This window comes from Peromyscus californicus, unplaced genomic scaffold (genome assembly GCF_007827085.1).
Source record: "Peromyscus californicus insignis strain IS unplaced genomic scaffold, ASM782708v3 Scaffold_5__1_contigs__length_169319896, whole genome shotgun sequence".
Lineage (NCBI taxonomy): Eukaryota > Metazoa > Chordata > Mammalia > Rodentia > Cricetidae > Peromyscus > Peromyscus californicus.
Window position 1 is genome coordinate 145,265,806 of NW_026294573.1, and position 20,710 is coordinate 145,286,515.

A 20,710-nucleotide genomic window follows, 5' to 3' on the forward strand; every position below is an offset into this window, starting at 1 on the left:
CCAACAGAAGTTAAGGCTTAAGAGAGGCAAATGCGGGACAAAGTCCAGCCTGCAGACACCGAGTTACACTACTGAATGGTCACTGTAACCTGCAGAACTGCAGAGAGGAATGTGGGTGCCGACTGCTGGAGTAACTTGCTGAAAGCCCCCTTTAAAGAACCAGCAGAGATTTCATGTTGTATCCTCAAAGCTCTCCATGAACACATCCCAGCACTAGAGCAACAAGGTTAATGGAAATGGTGAGACAAGGGGAGCTGGTTCCATCTACCCTCCATCTACCTTCACGGCAGGCCTCCTTCTCAGAGGAGTACCACGGGCAGACGCACCATAGTCCTCCCCCACCACCTGAGCAGATACACCCGATGTAGGTTGTCACTGCTCCAAACCCACTCCCAGGAAGCAGCAACGGAAAAGCAACAGTGACGTGTTGTTTTAACAAGCAAAGGAATGAATCTTTCTAAGATGTAGGAATGAGCCACTCTCTATTAGTGAGAGGATTTGCCTCTCTCGGAAATGAATATTTGGCACAATGCCTCAGGTGATGCCCCATAATTCACAGCTGAGTCTCCTTGCCAAGACAGCCAAATTCAAAACAACTTAATTTTATGAATTTGAACCCTAGATTGGGGATGTCCATTAAAAACTAAGAGAGAGAGAGAGAATTTTTTAACATATTGATAATATCAGCTGTGTCCTGAGACATGTGTTTTGCATATTTACATAACAGGACAAATAACTATTCAGTCACAACAATGGGTAAAATGTTACCATCAATGAAGTGTTTTTGTTTTTTAAAGATGATAATGGTACAACATACAGAGTAAGGCCTCAGGATTGCAGGAAACCCTTGTGAGTCTTTTCCTGTAAGTTTCTCATTTCCTAAGCAAGTTCTTCGTGGAGGGCATGTGGCTAGTTCAGCAGACATGAGTTATGTGCGTAAGAAAAGACCCACCTCTTCCCTTCCAGATACTCCCTAATGACGTCACTCAGCGGAAGTGTGTGTGTGTGTAATAATTTCATAAAACATTTTTCAAAAGATAATAGCAAGTTTTGAAAGAACTAATTAGCAATAGAATCCCTTAGTAATAGCACTTTCAACAAATCCAATGTTTACTGCTAGTATAAAATATAAAACACTTATGGGGATTTGTGTAACTAATAAAGACCAGGGAAGCCACAATGCCCAGGGTATAAGAGTGGTAGTACGTTTTCTTTAATGGACAAATACCTAATTTTATTAGTAATAATCTTCTCTCCCTCAGTCCTTGGGTTTCTCAAGATTCACATAGCTGAGTTGAAAGCACAAACAGTGGAATTCAGGATGTAATGATCTTACAAGCAAGCTGTTATTTCCTCTCTAGTCATTTTTAACATATTTGACTCTATTTGCTGTGTCAATAAATGTTGCTCTTTCTATGAAAAAAATTACTCAAGTGTTACAGTGTTGACATGCACCACGAAGCTAATTGTGCTTTTTAAGTTGTGCCCCTGACAGAACACTCAGACCTGTGCAGTACACAAATTAATGTGTCAAGTTGTCATAAATTCTACATTCCCATCACAATTCTTCTGTAGACCTCTTTAGACGTATGACTATATCCATTCTTTAGTCATGTTTAAATCAAGTTTTATATTTCCCAAAATCATCAAGGTAGTTGTATAACAGGAAGGGTTTCCTCTGGACAACGAGGTTGTCACAAATTAGTTTAGGCCCCTACTCAAAACTGCAGACCGGTGAGCAGGAGGAATTAAGTGATGCATGGGATTTTTTAAAATGTAGGTTGGAACAAAGCTGTTTATTTGTGAGATGCTGTGTGATTCAATACATTTACTTGACATATTGGATGATTAAATGAGGATGAATAACGTTTGTTCCAGCTATGACAACTTTCTTGAGAAAAAGGAATAAAACTCCTCCCAAGTCATTTTCTAGCATCTCTGTTCAAATCCATATATATAATAAATATATATACACATATATAATAAATATAAACATATATATATATGTGTGTTTTAACACCCAGAAAAACAGCAAAGTCGTATGGAGGCTGCAAAAAGGAAATATACTGTCTACATGGGAGCTAAATAGCTATTGTATGCTGAGCCATTTGGCAATGCACTCCTCACTACACAAGAGTCATAGTAGACTCTTGTCTCCATGTGGGACTTGTCACAGGATCAGATGAATCCTCCTTTTCCCTTCTGTGGGGACCCAGTTCCCAGTTCCCAGCATATGTAGGTTCTGCTACTGCTGGCATCCTGCTCTTAGAATGACGCCAAACCCGTGTGTGTGTGTGTGTGTGTGTGTGTGTGTGTGTGTGTGTGTGTGTGTGTGTGTGTGTGTGACATTACGGAGCTCTCTTTTAACCTCAGGCAAATGTGGATGGCATTGAAACTCTAAAGGACAATGCAGGTTGAAGAATTGGAGAAGAGACTAGCCTGCTCAGAAAGAAGTTCAGTTCCTCCAGTGTTAACCACTTCTAACGAGCAAACAGTGAGCTTCTCTTTTGAATTCTGCACACTTCAAGCAAGCTGGGTGGGATGTGAATAATGGAGATTCTCAAATGAATACAATTTGAGTCCCTTTTAAAATGACAGAAAATAACTTCCCCTAATCACGTGCCCTGAGTTCTCCATATATTGCTGCCCTCAAAACACTGGTGAGACAAGGAATTTAGTCCTGGGATTGTCTCCTCCACCTCTACTAACTTCCTGGGTGGCTTCGCCTAGATGTGACTTTAAATGTCATCTATAGACTAATGACATCTATGTTGTATGGCTATCCCAAATGCCACCCTGATTCCAGGCGGTTAGTGTTCAAGCTCATCGAGGTAGGATGCCTAATGCTGCCTTGGGTTGTACCAACAGTTTGACTTCTTACACTCATGAAATCATTTGCCTCTGTCTTTACCGTGAGAATCCTCTCCTTCAATGAGACAGACGTTGTTTCCTTTCTGTACCTCTAGCCTCTTTCCTGGTTTCAGTGCCCTTCACCTCCAACCACAGGGACCAGGAAGAAGGTGTTCTCAAGTGTTCACAGATAATTGATGTTCTGCTCTGGAACTGAAGACCTTGCTTCCGCCTACATTCTGCTCCCCAGACTTCAGTCAAATGGATTCACCTAGAGGCCACTGGGCAAGGACAGATTAACTAGGCTTCTGAGGAGAGTATACTTGTAAAAGCCCCCACCCCAGACCCCTTATAAAGGGATGGCTTTCCTTAAGTCCATCTTGGTAGACTCTTCTCTGTATCTTACAAATGAGTTTATTAATATTTTTGGCCATGGAGAGTTGAGGTATATTTAATGATTAGACCATGAAATGTACTCAAATATAAGAAAATTCTGGGTGTTTCATATCTCTTGCAGAATAAGGCAATATTCAAATGACTACTTCTACACTATGCAAAGTACAACACTCCCCCAAGAAGATAGGACCCAAACAGAGTACACAGGCTAATCTTTCTTTCTTTCTCTCTTTTTTCTTTCTTTTTTTTTGTTTTTTGTTTTTTTGGTTTTTTGAGACAGGGTTTCTCTGCGTAGCTTTGAGCCTTTCCTGGATCTTGCTCTGTAGACCAGGCTGGCCTCAAACTCACAGAGATCTGCCTGGCTCTGCCTCCCAAGTGCTGGGATTAAAGGCGTGTGCCACCACCGCCAGGCTAGCTAATCTTTAATGTTCCCTGTGAAACATAAAGAATATTTAACCTATTAAGGTTTTTTTTTTTTTTCAGACTGGGGAGAGGCTTGTTGGTTAAAAGAACTTATTGCTCTTCCAGAGGACCCAGATTTGACTCCCAGACCCTACATGGTGGCTCACAACCACCTGAACTCCATTTCCAGGGGATCTGACGAGCTCTTCTCACCTACTTGGACAGTAGGCATGCACATGATGATATGCACTCATGCAGACAAAACATTCATACACAGAGAAAAGCAAATACATCTTTAAAAGAATACATTTTCTTTCTTTTCTCCTAACTTTCTCTTTAAGTGATGATGTCTAAGCCATGGTACTCTTGTCAAAAGTGGGAGAAGTCCTGCAGCTAAGGAATAGTGTGCTGTATTGCACACTTGAACGTATGCTTAAGAATGTTGTTTCACCTAAAGCTGTAGACATACGCATCTTCAAAACCCCATGTAACCATCAGAAAAGGTCTACATTTCACAGAAATATGGAATTTTAGCAAGTCATGGCAGAGTCTGTGGTGTAGTAGGGTTCATCTGACTACAAGATCTGACAAGGCTGAGTTCAGTCCCACTCAGCCTTTTGGGTGCTGTATGGGTTTGGGCAACTCTTTTGTTGTTGTTTGAGATAAAGGCTTGCTATGTAGCCCAGGCTGTCTATGAGATCTTTAATCTCCTGCATCAGCCCAGAGCACTAAGATTACAGGCAAAGGCAATAATGCCCAGGACTGGGGCACATTTTAAACACTCACTGTAGGGTAGTGTCTCCTTACCTGGAAAGGCCAGACAACATAGCAATGGAATCTTCATAATGTTGCCCTGACTGTTAGATGAAATAGCATGTAAAAATTTGTTAGTATGGTTCTTGATGCACAAGATTCAAATAATTTGTGTGTGTGTGTATGAGTGTGTATTATGTGTATATGTGTGCAAGTATGTATTTGTGTGATTGAGTGTGTGTGTGTGTGTGTGTGTGTATGTGTATGAGTGCTGGTATGTATATGTGTGAGTGTATTTGTGTGTGTACATATATGTGTGAGTGTGCATGTGTGTGAGTGTGAATTGTGCAGGTGTGTGTGTGTGTGTGTGTGTGTGTGTGTGTGTGTGCAGGCACACCTAGCCCTCTGTGCACAGGTAGAGACCAGAGACTGATGTCAGGTGTGTTCCTCTATCACTCTTCACCTTATTTTTCAGATAGGGTCCCTCACTGACCGTGGACTTCACTGTTTTGTCTAGACTGGCCAGAGGGCCTCAGGGATCCACCTCTCTCTACCTTTCTTCTTGTAGCTGGGGACACAGATGTGAACACTCTGACCAGATTTTACATGGGAACTGGGGATCCTAACAGAGGTATTCAATCTTGTGCAGCTAGCCCTTTACCCACAGAGCCATCTTCCATTCCATGAACAATTCATTATTAACTATTACCAATAATACTGTTTTCTCTTAAATTATATCTATTGTGACTTTGAAGTGCTGTTATACTTATTTATTGCAAAATTAGTTACAGACAAAAAGGATGACTGACTAGTTAAAAGTTTACCATTTGCCAAAGTCTCACCCTGAATGTCCTCTGTGGTCCTTCTGCTCTGCTTCCTTCTCACAGACATCAGGACTGTGGGAGCTTACACACTAACTGGCAGGGAGAATCATATAAAGCAAGCCATCTCTGCTGCATCGATTTCCTCTGTGAATCAGCCATTCGAGGGATCTGAATCTCTACATGAATTGGCTTTTAAATAAGGAGCAGCAATCATCTATTTACCACTTACAGGTCCTTAGGGAAGCTTGAATGAAGATGAAGTATGGTGTAATAATGTAATGTATTTGCTATGTAATAGTCAGATATAACCCCTCCTTAAGGTCAGTGTGGTTAGAAAAGCTGGATGTGATTTTTATAGCAAATTAAGTTTCCAGTGCTTGGGTTCAGTTCTGCTGACTGGATTTATATTCTACCCCATCTATCTCCAATTCCTAGTCGAGGTCACCTCCCTGATCATCTTGCTTGGCCAGCAATGAGATTGGCAGAGCTAGCAAAGTAGATAGCTCTCCTATTTGGAGCTTTAGTAAGAAGTAAAAGAAGCAATTGAAGTAGACATCCTGTTTGGACTGAGCACGCTGTCTCTTATCCTCAGAATTTTGATCAGTAGGCATCTCTGCATTGACTGATGCTCACCGCAGAAGGAAGCATCTCTGACCAAGGTTGAGGGCAGCCAGTCTAAGGTTACAAACATAAATATTTAGAGAGAGACTTGACAGCATAGGCATCTACAAGCTAACAGTAGCAGGTTCTACCCTAGAGTATACGGTCTCCCCAGCCATGGGCTTTTGACCAACCGGGCACACAGTTTGTTCCTGTGGATGAGGCCACAACTCCTGTCACAAAGTGTTTCATTTTCCCATAACAGTTGTGCCATTATTGCACCAGCAGGCACATCTGGCCCGGCAGGCCAGTAAGATAACGTTGATCTTCCTGCACTAAAGAATGTCCCTCGGGCACAAGGCAGATATCACTGACTTCAAGATAGTCTCAGAAGTTATGGTCAGTTTTCTAGTGCCTTGCTGAAGATTCAACAGATATGCATCACCACTTGATTTTTCAACTATTTTTCTTCCCTCTTTTCTCCCTCATTTTATTCCTCCATTTTCCCCTTTCCCTTACTTTTTTCCTTTAATATAATCTATCAGTTTGCTCTTGGGGGAAAACAAGTAAAATGTAGGAATTCTTACTGGCTTATTAAGTCCTAAAGACTGTCAAATATAGTCACATGTATTTATTCTTCATAAAAGCTTTGGTTGGCCCTTTTGTTGTTGTTTTGATATTTTATTTGTGTTTTGATGATTATAGTGCTTAAATGTATTTTATGAATATAGAAGAAAATGTAACTGAATACTCAGAATCTTACTTTAAATTCTTTTTCTTTTCCCCCCTCACTCAATTTATTTTTGGATTTTGCAGTTTAAATATGATTATATAATCAACCCATCTCTCCAACACCTCCCATATACATCCTCCATCTCATAACTTTTCTCCTTAATTATGTGTTTATATATGTGCTCTCATACACATATAAATACAACCTGTTGGGTCTGTTCAAAGTTGTTTGTATGTATATAATTTCAAGGCTGACAATTTGTTATTCGGTAATCAGTTAGGGGCACCTCCCCAAGAAAGATTAATTCTCCTTTTCTCAACATAGTTACTTGCCTGTATGTCTTTGGAGAGGTGTAGGGTCCCCTGTGATTCTTCCTTCTATCTTAGCATTTCCATTGGTGTTGCCATTGTTTAGGTATAATTTTGGCAGTCCTGTGGTTGAGGTATCACGGGAACAGCTTCCCTGTCATTCTAGAAGACAGATGGAACAGCTAATTCCTGGTCCTCTGACTCTCCCAATCTTTCTGCCCCTCTTCGGTAAAGTTGTCTGAGCCTCACCCCATCAGAATGGCTAAGACCAACAAAACAGTGGCAAATGCTGGAGGGGATGTGGAGCTCTCATTCACTGTTCATGGGATTGCAAACTTGTGCAGCCACTCTGAAAATCAGTGTGGAAAATCTTCAAAAGTTTAAAAACAAGTCTACTATCTGGCACAGCTCTACCACTCCTCGGCATGTGCCCAGAGGACCCGACATCCTACTCCAAAGACACTTGCTCAGCCAGGTTCATTGTTGCTCTAGTCACAAGAGCTAGAAAATGGAAACAACCTGAAGGTCCTTCAGCTGATGAACAGATGATGAAAATGTGGTGAGAAAAATGAAACCATGAATATTTAGGATAACGGAACAAAACTAGAAAAGATATTGGGTGAAGTAACTCGGACCCAGAAAGACAACACCACATGTTCCCTCTCATCTGCTGTTTCTAGCACCAAATCTTTGAGTATAGTCCATAACCTGGAGTAATAACAGAAACCAAGAAAGTAAAAAGTGATGATACTGGAGAATGGGAGGGAAGGAACAGGAATGCTAGAGAGAGAAATATCAGGATACCAGTGATAGAAAGGAGAAAATTAGGAAATAGTGGGAATTTAGTTAGGAGGAGGTAGGAGGTTAATACGGAAGAGAGATAAATAACACTAAAGGTGTTTGAAAAAGCTATGTGAAATCATTTACATAAAATTATATATAATACAAAGAAGTGCATGTACACATATTTTTTTCAATGAAGTTGTACCAGTTAAGGAGATATTGCCCCCTCGGGAACCGTAGACTCTCTGGCAGAAACCGCTGAGTCAGGCAGGAGAAGCCTCCTTTTAAGATGTTGGTCAGAGGAGTCCAAGAGACTTCAAACAATAGAAATCATTGCTGTTGTCCTTGGCTGTCTCCCAGAAGTCGAAGGTAAGTCTTTATGATTGAGGATACCAAGCATCTTAGACCCAGGACTTTGAAGTTTGAGCTGGGTCAGGTCTGAAATCCTCCTCCCCAAGAACTAACTTTCATAGTACCTGAAGGTGTTATCAAAACTGCCAAGGGAGAGAAGCAATCAGTAGTCCGACCCATCCATGACACCCATGAACCACAACAAGGATCAGCATGGCAAAATATTCCTAAATGCACCACAGTGGCACTTAACATCTTAGCAATAACAAAGAGCTGTCTAATTGGACTTAAGTCCTACTCGACAGGAAGGAAGTCCTAGTACTAGAAACCTAGTCCGCTATCTGGGGCTAGTGAGACCATGGATCTTACGGGAGAACCTCCTGCTGCCACTTAACTAAACTACTGTAATTCTTTTCCTAACCGCGTTCTAAGTAGTTATCCTAATATCCACGGATGAGTGAAGCTCTCATCTTTCTATCAAAGACAATTTACAGAATCAATACAATCCCAATAAAAATTACCACATTTTTCACAGAAATAGAAAAAGAATAACCATCTTTAAATCCACGAAGAACCAGAAAAGTTGCCAGATTTCCTGAGTTAAAAGCAAACGACAACAAAAACAAAGCTGGAGGGATCACTGTTCGGCTGGAACTCCTGCTCACCCCAGCACGATCTGAGAAGCCCCATCTCTCTCTCCAAACCCTGACCTCTCAGAGAAGCTCCAACAAAGAAAAGGAGCCAAAAGGTCCAGTTCCACATTCTTGGTGACTGTGGCAGCCCCTCCCTTGAAGTTGCCAGCAGCCTAAGACCCCGCCTAAAGCAGTCAGCTTTTGACCATTCTTGGGTACAAACCCAGCTTGTGGAGGACACGTTATTACCCCTCACCTACAGGGTACATAATCTCCATGCTTTAGCTCAGCGTGTGATTTCTCCAGCCCAACCTCTGGGGCTGGAGGGCTCATCTAGGAGTTGTTTTGCTCAAATTAACCTGTTCTTTTGCTTTTTCATTTCGGCTTGATCTGACTTACTGCATTGGCATAGCAACCTATTATACCATCACAATTACCATTTCAGATTTTAAAATATATTAATAAAGCCAAAGTAATAAAGACATGTGGTCCTGACACAAAAACACATTGAACAAAAATGTTGACCCAAATATGAGCACATGTAACTACAGACATCTGATATTTGAGAGAGATGTCAAAAACATACATTGGAGAAAAGATAGCATCTCCAATAAATTTTCTTGGGAAGACTGGATTTCCATTTGTTGAAGAATGAAATTAGACTCATTAGTACCAACCCCCGACACACACACACACAAAAACAGAACCACAACTCCAAACAGCTCAAAGATCTCAATTCCAAACCTGAAACACTGAAACTGCCTGAAGAAAACATAGGCAGTAGCTTACAAGATACAGGTGTAAGAAAGGACTTTCTCAACAAAACTCTATTTGCCCAGGAATAAAGGCTAGCAGTTGATAACTGGGACCTCACAAAACTACAAAGCTTCCGTTCAACTAAGGCAATGATCAAGCCAGAAGGAAGCCCATTGTGTGGAAGACGATCTTTAATAGTACACGTCTAACAGAATTCCTCCCAAGAATATACAAAGAACTCAACAAAGAGTTGAGAAACCAAATGAGCCATTCAAATAAATGGACTGTGGGTCTCATAGATGATGCCTAGTGATGGAAACCAAGCTAATAGAAAAATCAGAATTGGCCAAGAAATATCTCAAAAATGTTCATCATTTTCTAACAATTAGAGAGATGCAAATCAAAACAACTTTGAGGTTTCATCTTACCCCAATCAGAAAGTTTTGATTTGGGGATTCCAATTTTCCCACTATAGCTCAGGCTGACTTTGAATCTGTAATAATCCTCCTGCCTCAACCTCCCAAATGCTAGGATTCTAGGTGACTGCCACCACACCCTGCCTTGCTGTCTCATTTATAGAAGGTTTTTTAATATTTGGCTCCAGTAGGACATGAACGTTCTCTTGATCTCCATGCATAGTTACTGACCATTTAGTCTCTTCACTGAGGCAGCACAGCATCTGAGCCCAGGTCTTTCCTTCACAGAAAGCACTGCCATTTCTGTCTCTCCCCGGACAGTGAACTGAAGGTGTGTATTTGGTACACCCTGCATCTTCTACTTTTTCCTTTGTAAGGAGACTTAGCATCTCCTCCTGAAATGTAGCTCAGAATGCAATTTGAAAAGGAAGGTGCAGGAATGTTAAGTTGCAGCCTAAGCAAGATTGGCTGGCCTAGCCTGTTTGGCAGAGGCCAGTTTTGCTCATTGGGAGAACAATTACCTAAGATATTTTTTTCTTAGGATCTAGAGCAGTGTTTCTCAACCACCCTAACACTGGGACCCTTTCATGTAGTTCCTCGTGTTGTGGTGACCCCCAACCATAAAATTGTATCATTTCTACTTCATAACTGTAATTTTCTACTGTTGAGAATTGTAATGTAAATATCTGATATACAGGATATCTAATATGCAACCCCTGTGAAAGGGTCATTCAACCCCCAAAAAAGCTGTGACCCACAGGTTGAGAACCACTAATCTAGAGGAAACTACCCCAACACACACTGATCTCAACATACAGAAATGCCCTTGTCCCTTTGGACCTAAGACAACACTGAGTTGGTCTAGCTTCTTGGAGGTGGGCACTGCCCTCCAGGAGAACCTGAGACAAGCCACACTCTGTGGTCAGATGCACTGTTGACAGACTTCCTCCTAGTAAGCAGGTTCTGTCTTCTCTCTCACACTCATTCCTGATATCTACATTGTACAAATGAAAATCTGCTCACACACTCGGCTTTTCCATGAGTTCTTCATTTCTTTGCAAATACACGCATATGTATTTCATCACTAAAGATTGCTATGTGGCATGATAGAAATCCATCATCATGCAGTAGAGCATTTCTATAGGCTCCCTGCACCAGTGAAGTCAATTTATGCAGCTAAAGATGATTTTCTCCTCCTGCTTTGAAGTGAGGAATGGATGTCATTGTTAGGGCATGCATGAGCGGAATAGATGACGCCTAAGTGCAAGCTGTGTCCTTACCATGTCTGTAGAACTGAAGTTCATGCAACTACATTAATGAAGATGCCTTTCCCAGGCCCTGGAAGACACCCAGGCCTCCATTGAACTAAGAGGAAAGAGACAGGAGGTGAGGATAGCTTCTGTGGCATGCCCTCTCTCTTCTCTGCAGTTATAGCTTAGCAGCATCTTAAGTGATCAGGTGAGTTGTCAGTTTTGTGAACTTTAGTAGTTCTGTTTTAGTTTTCCTATGAAAAGGTGAAGGCAGTTGAGAGCTAGAGAGGGCAGCTCCCCAGGCTTCTCAAGGCTATGTGTTTTCAGGTTCAGATGAGTTTTGAATCCAGTTGTAAAGTACATTAGCCTGCAGGCATTACAAGTCTTACAAACAGTTCCAGTAAGTGCTACATTATCCAGCAGGAAAGAGAGCCCACGTCACTGAGAACATCAATGAAAGAGAAAAGAAATGCTTCGGCCTGTACCGTGGTGTCCCTGAATTCCAAACAAACACGCAACAAGGCAGCTGAGTGGCACTTGCACAGTGGCAGTGTGGGAGCAAAGTGTGGACAGCGTGACCATTAAAAACGATGTGCACACTAAGAGATGGCTAGGATCACTGAACTCTGTGTATGACACCAGAGAAAACAGAAGATCCTGAAATCAATGCTTTACTTGGAATCACTTGTTTATTGTTAATATTCCACGTAGGCAGAAACAACCATCTTTCTTTTGTGGTTAAAAGTACAGGGCATCCTACCAACACGAGAACTGCTCAAGTTACCCTTTCCAAGCCACTCCTAGTCCCTAGCTCTCTACCCACTACTTAATTTTTGTATTTCAAGAATACCACACAAATGGAACACCACAGTGTGTAACTTCTGAGAATTTTTTTTTGTTGTTGAGACAAAGTCTCACTATGTAACTCCGGCTGACCTGGAACTCACTATGCAGACTAAGCTGCTCTTAAACTGACAGAGACACAGATCTACTTTCCTTCTAAATGCTGGGATTAGAGGTGTGTGCCACCATGCTTCACACACACACACACACACACACACACACACACACACACACACAAAACCACCCTGAGTGAAATTTCTAGACTCACTTGGGTTATTGTATACAGTGTTAATTGTGGTGATATATTGTTTACCCTAATAAAATTTGCCTGAAGATCAGAAAGACAAAGGAACAAGCCACTGCCACTCCTCAGTCTGAAAAAGCTCTCTGGCTGAAAGGACTCTAGCTCAAAGGGCTCCAGTTCCTGTCTCCTCACACCTTTCTCTGCCCAGCCATATTACTTCCTTCTTAGTGCTGGGATTAAAGGTGTGTGTGCCCCTCAAGTACTGGGAGCAAAGGCATAACATCCCAAGTGTTGGCATTAAAGGTGTGTGCCACGACTGCCTGGCTCTGTTTCTCTCCTAGACTGAGTCAGCCTCACGTAATCCAGGGAGGCCAGAGCGATCTCAGACTCCCAAGTGCTAGGATTAAAGGCACGTGCCACCACTGCCTGGCCTCTATGTTTAAACCAGTGCCTTGTTCTGTTCTCTGATCTTCAGGTAGATTTTATTAGAGTACACAATATATCACCACAGTTAATTTTCCCTTTTGTTGCTGGTTAGTGTCTTATAGTATGGACACAATAGTTTAGTCACTTATTGAAATTTGTGTTAGCTGTGTTCACTTTAACTACCACAAATAAGGCTTCTGTGCACACACCAGCTTTTTGTGGATATAAGTCTTCATTTCTCTGGGCTAAATGCTTAGAAAGCATTTTGTTGGTGATATGGTAGTTATATGATAGGTGATTCTGAATATTGGCAAGTTTTCTTCTACTTCCTATTAATGAATGAGTAACTTTATTTTTCTAGATCTTCACCAACATTCAGAATTAAGCTGTGTCCTCATTTTTGGGGGGTGTTGGTGGTGGTGGTTTGCTGTATGTGTGAGTGTGTGTAAGCACGTGTAAACAGCTGTGCGCCTACATGAAGAGGCTGGAGGAAGAGGTTAGGTTCCTTGTTCTGTGTGAACAGCTGTGCACCTACATGAAGAGGCTGGAGGAAGAGGTTAGGTTCCTTGTTGTCTCTCTCTATCTTCTTCCCTTGTGACAGGGTCTCTCAGTGAACCTGAAGCTCTGTTTTGGGTAGATCCACAGGCCAGCAGCCCCAGCAATCCTCCTGTCTCTGCCCTCCAGAGTGCAGAGGTTATAGGCTCAGGAACAGCTCTTTATGGCATTTAACACGGATGCTGCTCATTGGAGCTCCAGTCCTCCGGCTTGTGCACCAAACTGTCTCCCCACTAACACAGCTTGCCAGCCCCAAAGTTGTCGTTATTTTTAACCATTCTGACAGGTTAGGAGTGTGAGTCTCTGGTGCACTTTACTCACTAATGGAACAAATTCTCATGAGCTTATTTGACATCTGCATGCTTTCTTTAGTGAAATGTTCCTCATGGCTTTTGCACATGTTCTAATTGGATCATGTATTCTTGCTCTTTTAGTATTGTATTGTGTGCGTGTGTGTGCGTGTGTGTGTGTGTGTGTGTGTGTGTGCGTGTGTGTGTGTGTGTGCACATGTGTGTGCATTCTTTATACTAGTCCTCTGTTGTATAGATCAAGCTCTTGAGTCAAGTCTAAGGGTCAAGTCTAGTCTCTTTGACTAGTTCTAGATCTTGAATTGACCCCTTTTTATTTTCTAAAAGTGGGGTGAAAGCTTAGGCCAGGATTATTTTAGTATTTTTCACAGTAAAGAAGGAATAAGAAAGAGAAAGGGGCCTGAGATGGTTTAAGACTGGTTAGTTTGAGGAATTTTAAGGACTCCTGGGTGTGAGGTCTCCCCATGTTGTCTGTGTTCTGAACCTGGAGTACTAATGCAAAGGAACAGCAGTGCAGCCCTGCTGAGCCTGAGAAAGACGTTCCTAGCCGTGTGAGATGGAGTGACTCATCTGACTGTGAGACAAGCGCTCCCAGGCTCCTCATTTGCTTTCCCACTCACGAGTGAGACGACCCCTCCCTAGTCAGGAAGATGCCATATGCCAAAGTACCAGATATAAGAACGAGAAGATGTCAATACAATTACATCGACTGCTTTTGAAATTGTACCAGATTTGTAGGCCTGGAGTCAACCTTACTTAGTCATAATGTATATAATTCCTCTCATAAATTACTATATTCCATTTAGCAATATACTGTGAGGAATTTTTCATCTGCACTCATTTTTTTTTTTTAAGATTTATTTACTATTTTGTATGCAGTGTTCTGCCTGCATGTATGCCTGCCCACCAGAAGAGGGCACCAGATCTCATTACAAATGGTTGTGAGCCACCATGTGGTTGCTGGGAATTGAACTCAGGACCCCTGGAAGAGCAGCCAGTGCTCTTAACTGCTGAGCCATCTCTCCAGCCCCTCATCTGCACTCATAAAGAATAGTGGCCTGTAATTTGATTTGTATTATTCTAGTCTTGTTTTGACATATGTTTCATAAGAGAATTGGGGCATGTTCTTTTAGTCTCTGGAAGAGATTGTATGGAATTGGATTTTTCTAATGAAACCATGTATGCCTGAAGAATGATTTTTATGACAATTTTAATTTTCATAGTAATTAGAGACCATTGGAATTGCCTGTTTCGCGATGAGTTGTGGTAGTTTGAAAAAGAAGTGATTCTTGTCCTTTAGGTTGTCAAGTCCCCTTGTTGCTGTAGCTTTGTCCTCTGACTGTCCTTTTGAAGTTGACAAAGGGACAGGCAGTTGTGTTGCTGACATTGGTATTTATGATATCTCTTTTTGTCAGTCCTGATAAAAGGCTGGGACATTTTACGTCTCTTCTCAAAGAAGCAACCCTCGGCTCCATTGATGTTCTTGACCATTTCTCCCTGTAGAGGCCGTCGATTTCTGCTCTCATTTCCATCGTCCCCTCTCTCCTTCTGGCTGGGGCTTCGTCTTTTTCTCCAGACCCAAGCGGGCTTCGCTGTGCTGACTTGAAGCTTTTCTTCCTTTGTTGAACACACGTTGCAGATTTCCCTTTGGCACGAGGTTAGCTGCGCCCCCAACATTTGGATGTGCTCTACTTTCATTTTTGTTCAGCCTCATGTATTTTAATTTTTGTCTTGAGACACTCTTTGATCCATCCATGAGTTATTTAGAATTGTGTGGCTTTGTTTCCAATTCTTTGACATTTTTCTGTTTCCTAGTTTGAGGCCATTTCCAGTTTTGAAGATAGATTTATGACTGCATTTATTTAGCTTTAGTTGAGTATTTTGTGGCCTGCATTGCTCTGTCTTGATGTATGCCCCATGGACATGTATAAAAAAAAGTGCATTCTCCTGTTGGGTGGATAGGATATAAATGTATAAATATAAGTTCCCAGTGGGGAAGGTAAAGAATCTATCATTACTGACACAAGTTTGAGGGAAGACCTTTCTCTCCAGATGGTCTCTACTGACATCATAGGTATGGATGAAGGGTTAGCTGCTCACCACTGGGATACAGGTTTTGGATCTCCCCTGGGTCTTTCCCAGCATGCCCCATGCAGGGATGCTGCTTATTTAGTTTGACCTTCACTAAAGTGACAGTTTAGGCTGCCTTTGCTAATGTAGTAAGGGACACAGGCAACCCTTAGGTTACAGAAGGCGGACAAAAACTCTGGCAACTAACCCAGCGTTTAAGACAAGTACAGTTTAGACAATGTAGCCCTGTGTTTGACCCAGTGTTTGGCATAATGGGCACTCATAAGTGTGTGCTAAAATGAAGAGAGGGCAAGGCATGGACTAACCGGATCAAGGCCAACCAATTTGAGATCTGTTCTAGCCCATAAGGCATGCACCTCCATGAAGTCCCTTAGGATTGTGAGAGGTCCCTGAGTAATGAAAGCTTCCCCTTAACCTGCAGTCAGCTACATGGTCAGCCAAAGGTGCTGCACCGGCAGATGGTAACTCTGAGGAGAAGCTTGATTTGTCTGTCTCTTCTCTCATCGTCACTGTGCTGTGACAGCATTCCCACCAGGGCATCATGGGAGGAAGAACTCCGGTCACTAATAGTTTCAGAGAAAACAGTTGATCGCAATGAGCAAGGCTTAGTGGCTTGAGCAGTGTGGTCTGTGATGGCCAAAGATTGGCAGATCAGGAAGCATAGACCACAGCGGAACTAGGCATGTAGCCTTCAAAGGCTCACCCCTAGCATTCGACCTCCCAATACATCCCTACAACCTGGGGGACCAAGGACTCAATTCATGAGACCATGGAGGACATTCCAGATACAAACTAAAACAGTGGGTTTCCTAATTTCAGTATTTCCCTCTACACACACACACACTCACAAATTAATACACAGCCAGGCTTTATCCAAAACATTTGCACATGGCTGTTATCAAGGAGGAAGGCCTCTCATTTGAAGTTTCTGGGAGGGATCTGAAGAAAAATAACCCTGTTTCTACTTGAACCCAAGCCCAAAACTCCAAAGCTCAGGCTTATGTGTTTTGTTTGCACATTTCACTGGCTGACTTGAATGAGGACAGTAAAAACCTGACAGACTGATGGACCTGAGCCAAACCAGAACTTCCAGCTGTGGGAGGATGCCTCACTCCACTTCCCCAGTATAACCAGAGGACAGTTTTTGATGGTGTTGATGACTGAGGTTTCACAGACTAAAGCTAAGTGTCTCTAGGTATTTTTAAAGGTTAATATTGTCATTGTGATTTTTTTTCCTACTGTCTCTTGTTTCTCAGCATTTTCTTCTACTTTATTAATCTAAAAATATAGGATACAAAAGACTATACCAGTAGAAATATACATGTTCTTATTAGTTCCAGTAAAAAAAAAAAAAAAAGACAGTAAAGCCTGGGTTTTATGAACAAATGTTTCAATCCTGTTCTTTTTCTATAGCCTCTCAGAACTCACATTCATCATGTAAGTTATGTTTCTGAATAAGGGATCAAATGGACCAAAAAAAAAGCGAAACTAGGGTGTAGCCTTTATTACAAGGGAAGAGTTTGGCAGGACAGCCTCTTGCTTTAAGGAATGAGGAAACATTGTTCCATCTTGAACTGAACATAAAAAGACAACGTTGGATTCGGCATGTAGCTTGCTGGTACAGTGTTTGCCAACATGAGCAAGGCCCTGTGTTCAGTGCTTAGCACAAACAAAAACCCCAGCTCTCCCCTTACACATGCAAAAACCCACCTTATTTAAAACTTTGACTTTTCTGCAAGCAGATGTGGTGGTAAGCTCACACTGTTCATAAACTTCCTTGGGAGGCGAACATCCAGTCTCCCCAGACAGACCAAAGAAACAGTTCTACCCAGTCTAGCTTGATGAGTGAGGGTGAGGAACTACTTCCAAGAGCAAGGGCGACTGTGGGCTGCTCCTCCTACAAAGGGAACTACCCTCACTGAGACTGACTGGGCTCTGGAAGGTAATTAGGCCTCCTTGTAGTGCGCTGTCTCCCAAGTCCCCCTAACTCTCCTTAACAGAAGGATAATGGGCCAGAATTCGTGTGAACTCTGCTTTGGTAATCACAGTTGGTGGAGAGTTCAAGAGGGCAACAGCCATATCCTGTTTGGAGAGCATTACACACAGTAGCAAATACTTAAGTCAGTATAAATGATCACTCAATCCCCATACTTGGTGGTGGTTCCATTACTTTTTAAAAATCAAAATAAAATAAAATAAAATGAATAAATAAACTGAAATTCTCTAGTTTAGCCTTCAAGCTATTTCATTATTTGCTATTTTGTAAAACATCTAGCTAGAAGTAAAAGTTATTTTTAAGATTTTCAAATGTCAGCCCTTAAGCTCAGTTCCATATACTTTCACTGAAACTAGGTCTCCCCATGGCAGGTGCCTAGGGATCTTACAGATGCAGAGAGTTCTGGAAAAAGTTAATAGCCCTCTTTGCTCATTATTATACTAAAGAGCCAGGCACAGCATTTCATACACCCACAGAGAGTGCTCCCTGCCTGAGCTGTAGCTGCCCTGCCTCTTCTTGTCTTGCTAACAACGTTCATTACAGGCTGTTTGTTGCGATGAACCTGATTGACAGCACGTGTAGTGACACAAATACCATTTAGGTGTTGCCTCTCTTTCAATTTCATCAGCAGGGGCAACCCCGGAAACCATGCATCAGGACTTCCCGGCCAAGGTCCCTCCTCCTGTGGATCTCAAACCCTCAGAGTAGTTTACCAGCTTGCAAAGCACAGGCTGTTATTCTGGCCTGGATTCCAAACTAAGAGCCATTTTGAAAATCCTCTTAAAGCCTGATATTTACAAACTGTGCTGATCTGCGGAAGAGGGGGTTCTTATTCAGTTAGGGTGGTCCACCAGCCCTCAACCAGAATTATCTTTTCTCTAGGATCTGCTGTGTGCTTGCAGGGTGGAGTGGACAGGCAGTACAGAAAGAGACCAACAGCACATGTTGTCAGACCGGGGTCAATTCAGAGAACCTCAGTTCGTAAGATCCTTTAGGGCCCTTCTGCAGCCTTGTCCTGTGCAACCTGCTCAACTCAGCCAACAAGTCCATGTTCGGGGCTGTTGTTAAGGTGACACAATATCATGGAGAGAAGACGGAAGGAGGGCAGAGACTGAGAGTTTATTCAGGTCTTGGGAGCTGAAGTGTGCTTACCCAATGCCTTGAAAAGTTCTGACTCCCCGTGATCTGGGTCTCACATACCTCTGTACCATCTCGATGAATCAGTCATTGCCTTTTGGGAAAACTAGCCTGGAACCTACGGACCATTTGTAGTCTGCGGAAGGAGAGGAGGAGGAGGAGGAATGCCGGAGGCCAGGCGAGGAGCTGAGTGTCTGTCTCCTTTCTTTACCAGGAAGTGGGAGCTTCTGCTGGAGGAGCAGGCTGTCCCCTGCATTGCTGTGCTGCTGTCACCCAGCCTGAGGTGTCAGTAACTGATGTTCTCTCAATCTTTGTATTTCTTTCCCAGGATAGCTTTCCTGCCCGCTTTGGAGGAGTCCATTTTGTCAACCAGCCCTGGTACATCCATGCCCTGTACACGCTCATCAAGCCATTCCTTAAAGACAAGACAAGAAAGCGGGTAAGGAGAAAAAAGTGTCTTTTAACTTCTGAATGGGGGAGAGGGGGGTTGCCTGTGTGTCGGGGACAATTATAGTGCTATTCTGTGTGTGCATCCCCCCAATAGCTTTTACCATGGTTTTGCAATTTTTGAATATTTGCACCTTAGCAGGAGTTTGCAAATGATTTGTATTTAATCAATAATTCAGTAAGATGGGTTATTTTTAGGGTGCCAGACAAACTAAAAGAAACTTTGAAGGCATGTCAATACGATATGCCAATTTTACTGCAAATGGTTGTGGGAGCAGGACACGCAGCCACTTCCTGCTCTTATTTGATTCTTTTGGTTTTTTGTGGGGGTATGTTTGTTTGTTTGTGGGGGATCTTATTATGTAGCCCAGGCTGGCCTCAAATTATTTTTTAAAGATTTATTTTCATTTTACATAAATGAGTGCTTTGTCTGCATGTACGTATACATACACATGCACGCAGTGAACATAGAGGCCAAGAGAAGGTGTCAGATACCATGGGACTGGGGTCAGACAACTGTGAGCTGCCATATGGGCCCTCTGCAGCAGCATCAGATGCTCTTCACTGCTGAGCCATCTCTCCAGACCTTAGCCTCCAGTTCTTAATCCTCTTGCCTCCATGTCTGGAATTCTGGGGTTGTAGGCATTCACCCGGTTGCTACTTCTTGCTTATGGGCTACACCAGTAGCTAACATTTTGTCCTGTATCATCACTATGAAAAACGGTTCTTTATATTTTTTCTCTCTTAGCCCTTGAATGGTAACAGCCAGACCCATCATATGTAAGGTTGAAAGCATTGTTCATTGGATGCAATAATCTTTAAAAGAAGGCCTGAAATAATAGTTACATCAGTCAACATTTGAGAAGCCAGGCTCTTTCATCAGAGCAGGGCCAACATGGCATTCTATTCAGCTGAGTAGCAAGCATCCATTAGCTACCCTGAATCTCACTGTCCTCATTTTTTACTTGGGAAACTAACTCCTACACCATAGACTTTTGGAGCAATTTAGTGAGACGGCATATGAAAACATAGAGAATAATGCCACTCATATATCAGACACTTGATGACTTTATTCCTTTTTACACTATCTTTTTCCCCCACTAGTTTTACTAAAACACACTTGACAAGTAAACATTGTGTGTGTTTAAGGAACACAATGCAGCAATTTAATATATGAATACACTGTAGCATGATCACTACAATTATGATAAGATATCCATTACCTTGCATAGTTATGTGACTGATGAAGTGGTATGAGCACACACACACACACACATATCGTACACACACATTGGGGTTCCAAATTCCTAAGCCTTGAATGCTTCTTGGTCTTTAGAGAACATTGTAGGGGACTATGGGCGAAGGACAAGTCCTGTTTCCAAACAAGGACAGAATTTAGAACTAGACATCACCAGTATCAAGAAGCAAGGACCTTCTGAGACATTCTATAGTCTGCTCAGGCCAGTATCAAGTATTGTTTGCATCATGACATCAGGCCTCCCAGAGCCTGCATCTTCTACCTGACATGGGGACTGTGGGAGTTCCTCCCACAGTGGACACTGCTGAACCAGAGCAGGGGGTTTCTGCAGATCTTGACCCTGGACAAGTA

The 20,710-nt window shown here is 42.3% G+C and overlaps 1 protein-coding gene across 4 annotated transcripts in view; it reads left to right on the forward strand.

Annotated features, from left to right (window-relative positions):
• Clvs1 (clavesin 1) overlaps nucleotides 1-20,710 on the forward strand; it is a 198,201-nt gene that overhangs the window by 154,538 nt on the left and 22,953 nt on the right. For all 4 annotated transcript variants that reach the window (XM_052716101.1, XM_052716100.1, XM_052716104.1 and 1 more), the window contains one exon: nucleotides 18,983-19,093. In XM_052716101.1, coding sequence (XP_052572061.1) covers nucleotides 18,983-19,093 — 111 coding nt within the window. The remainder of the gene's footprint in view (nucleotides 1-18,982; nucleotides 19,094-20,710) is intronic.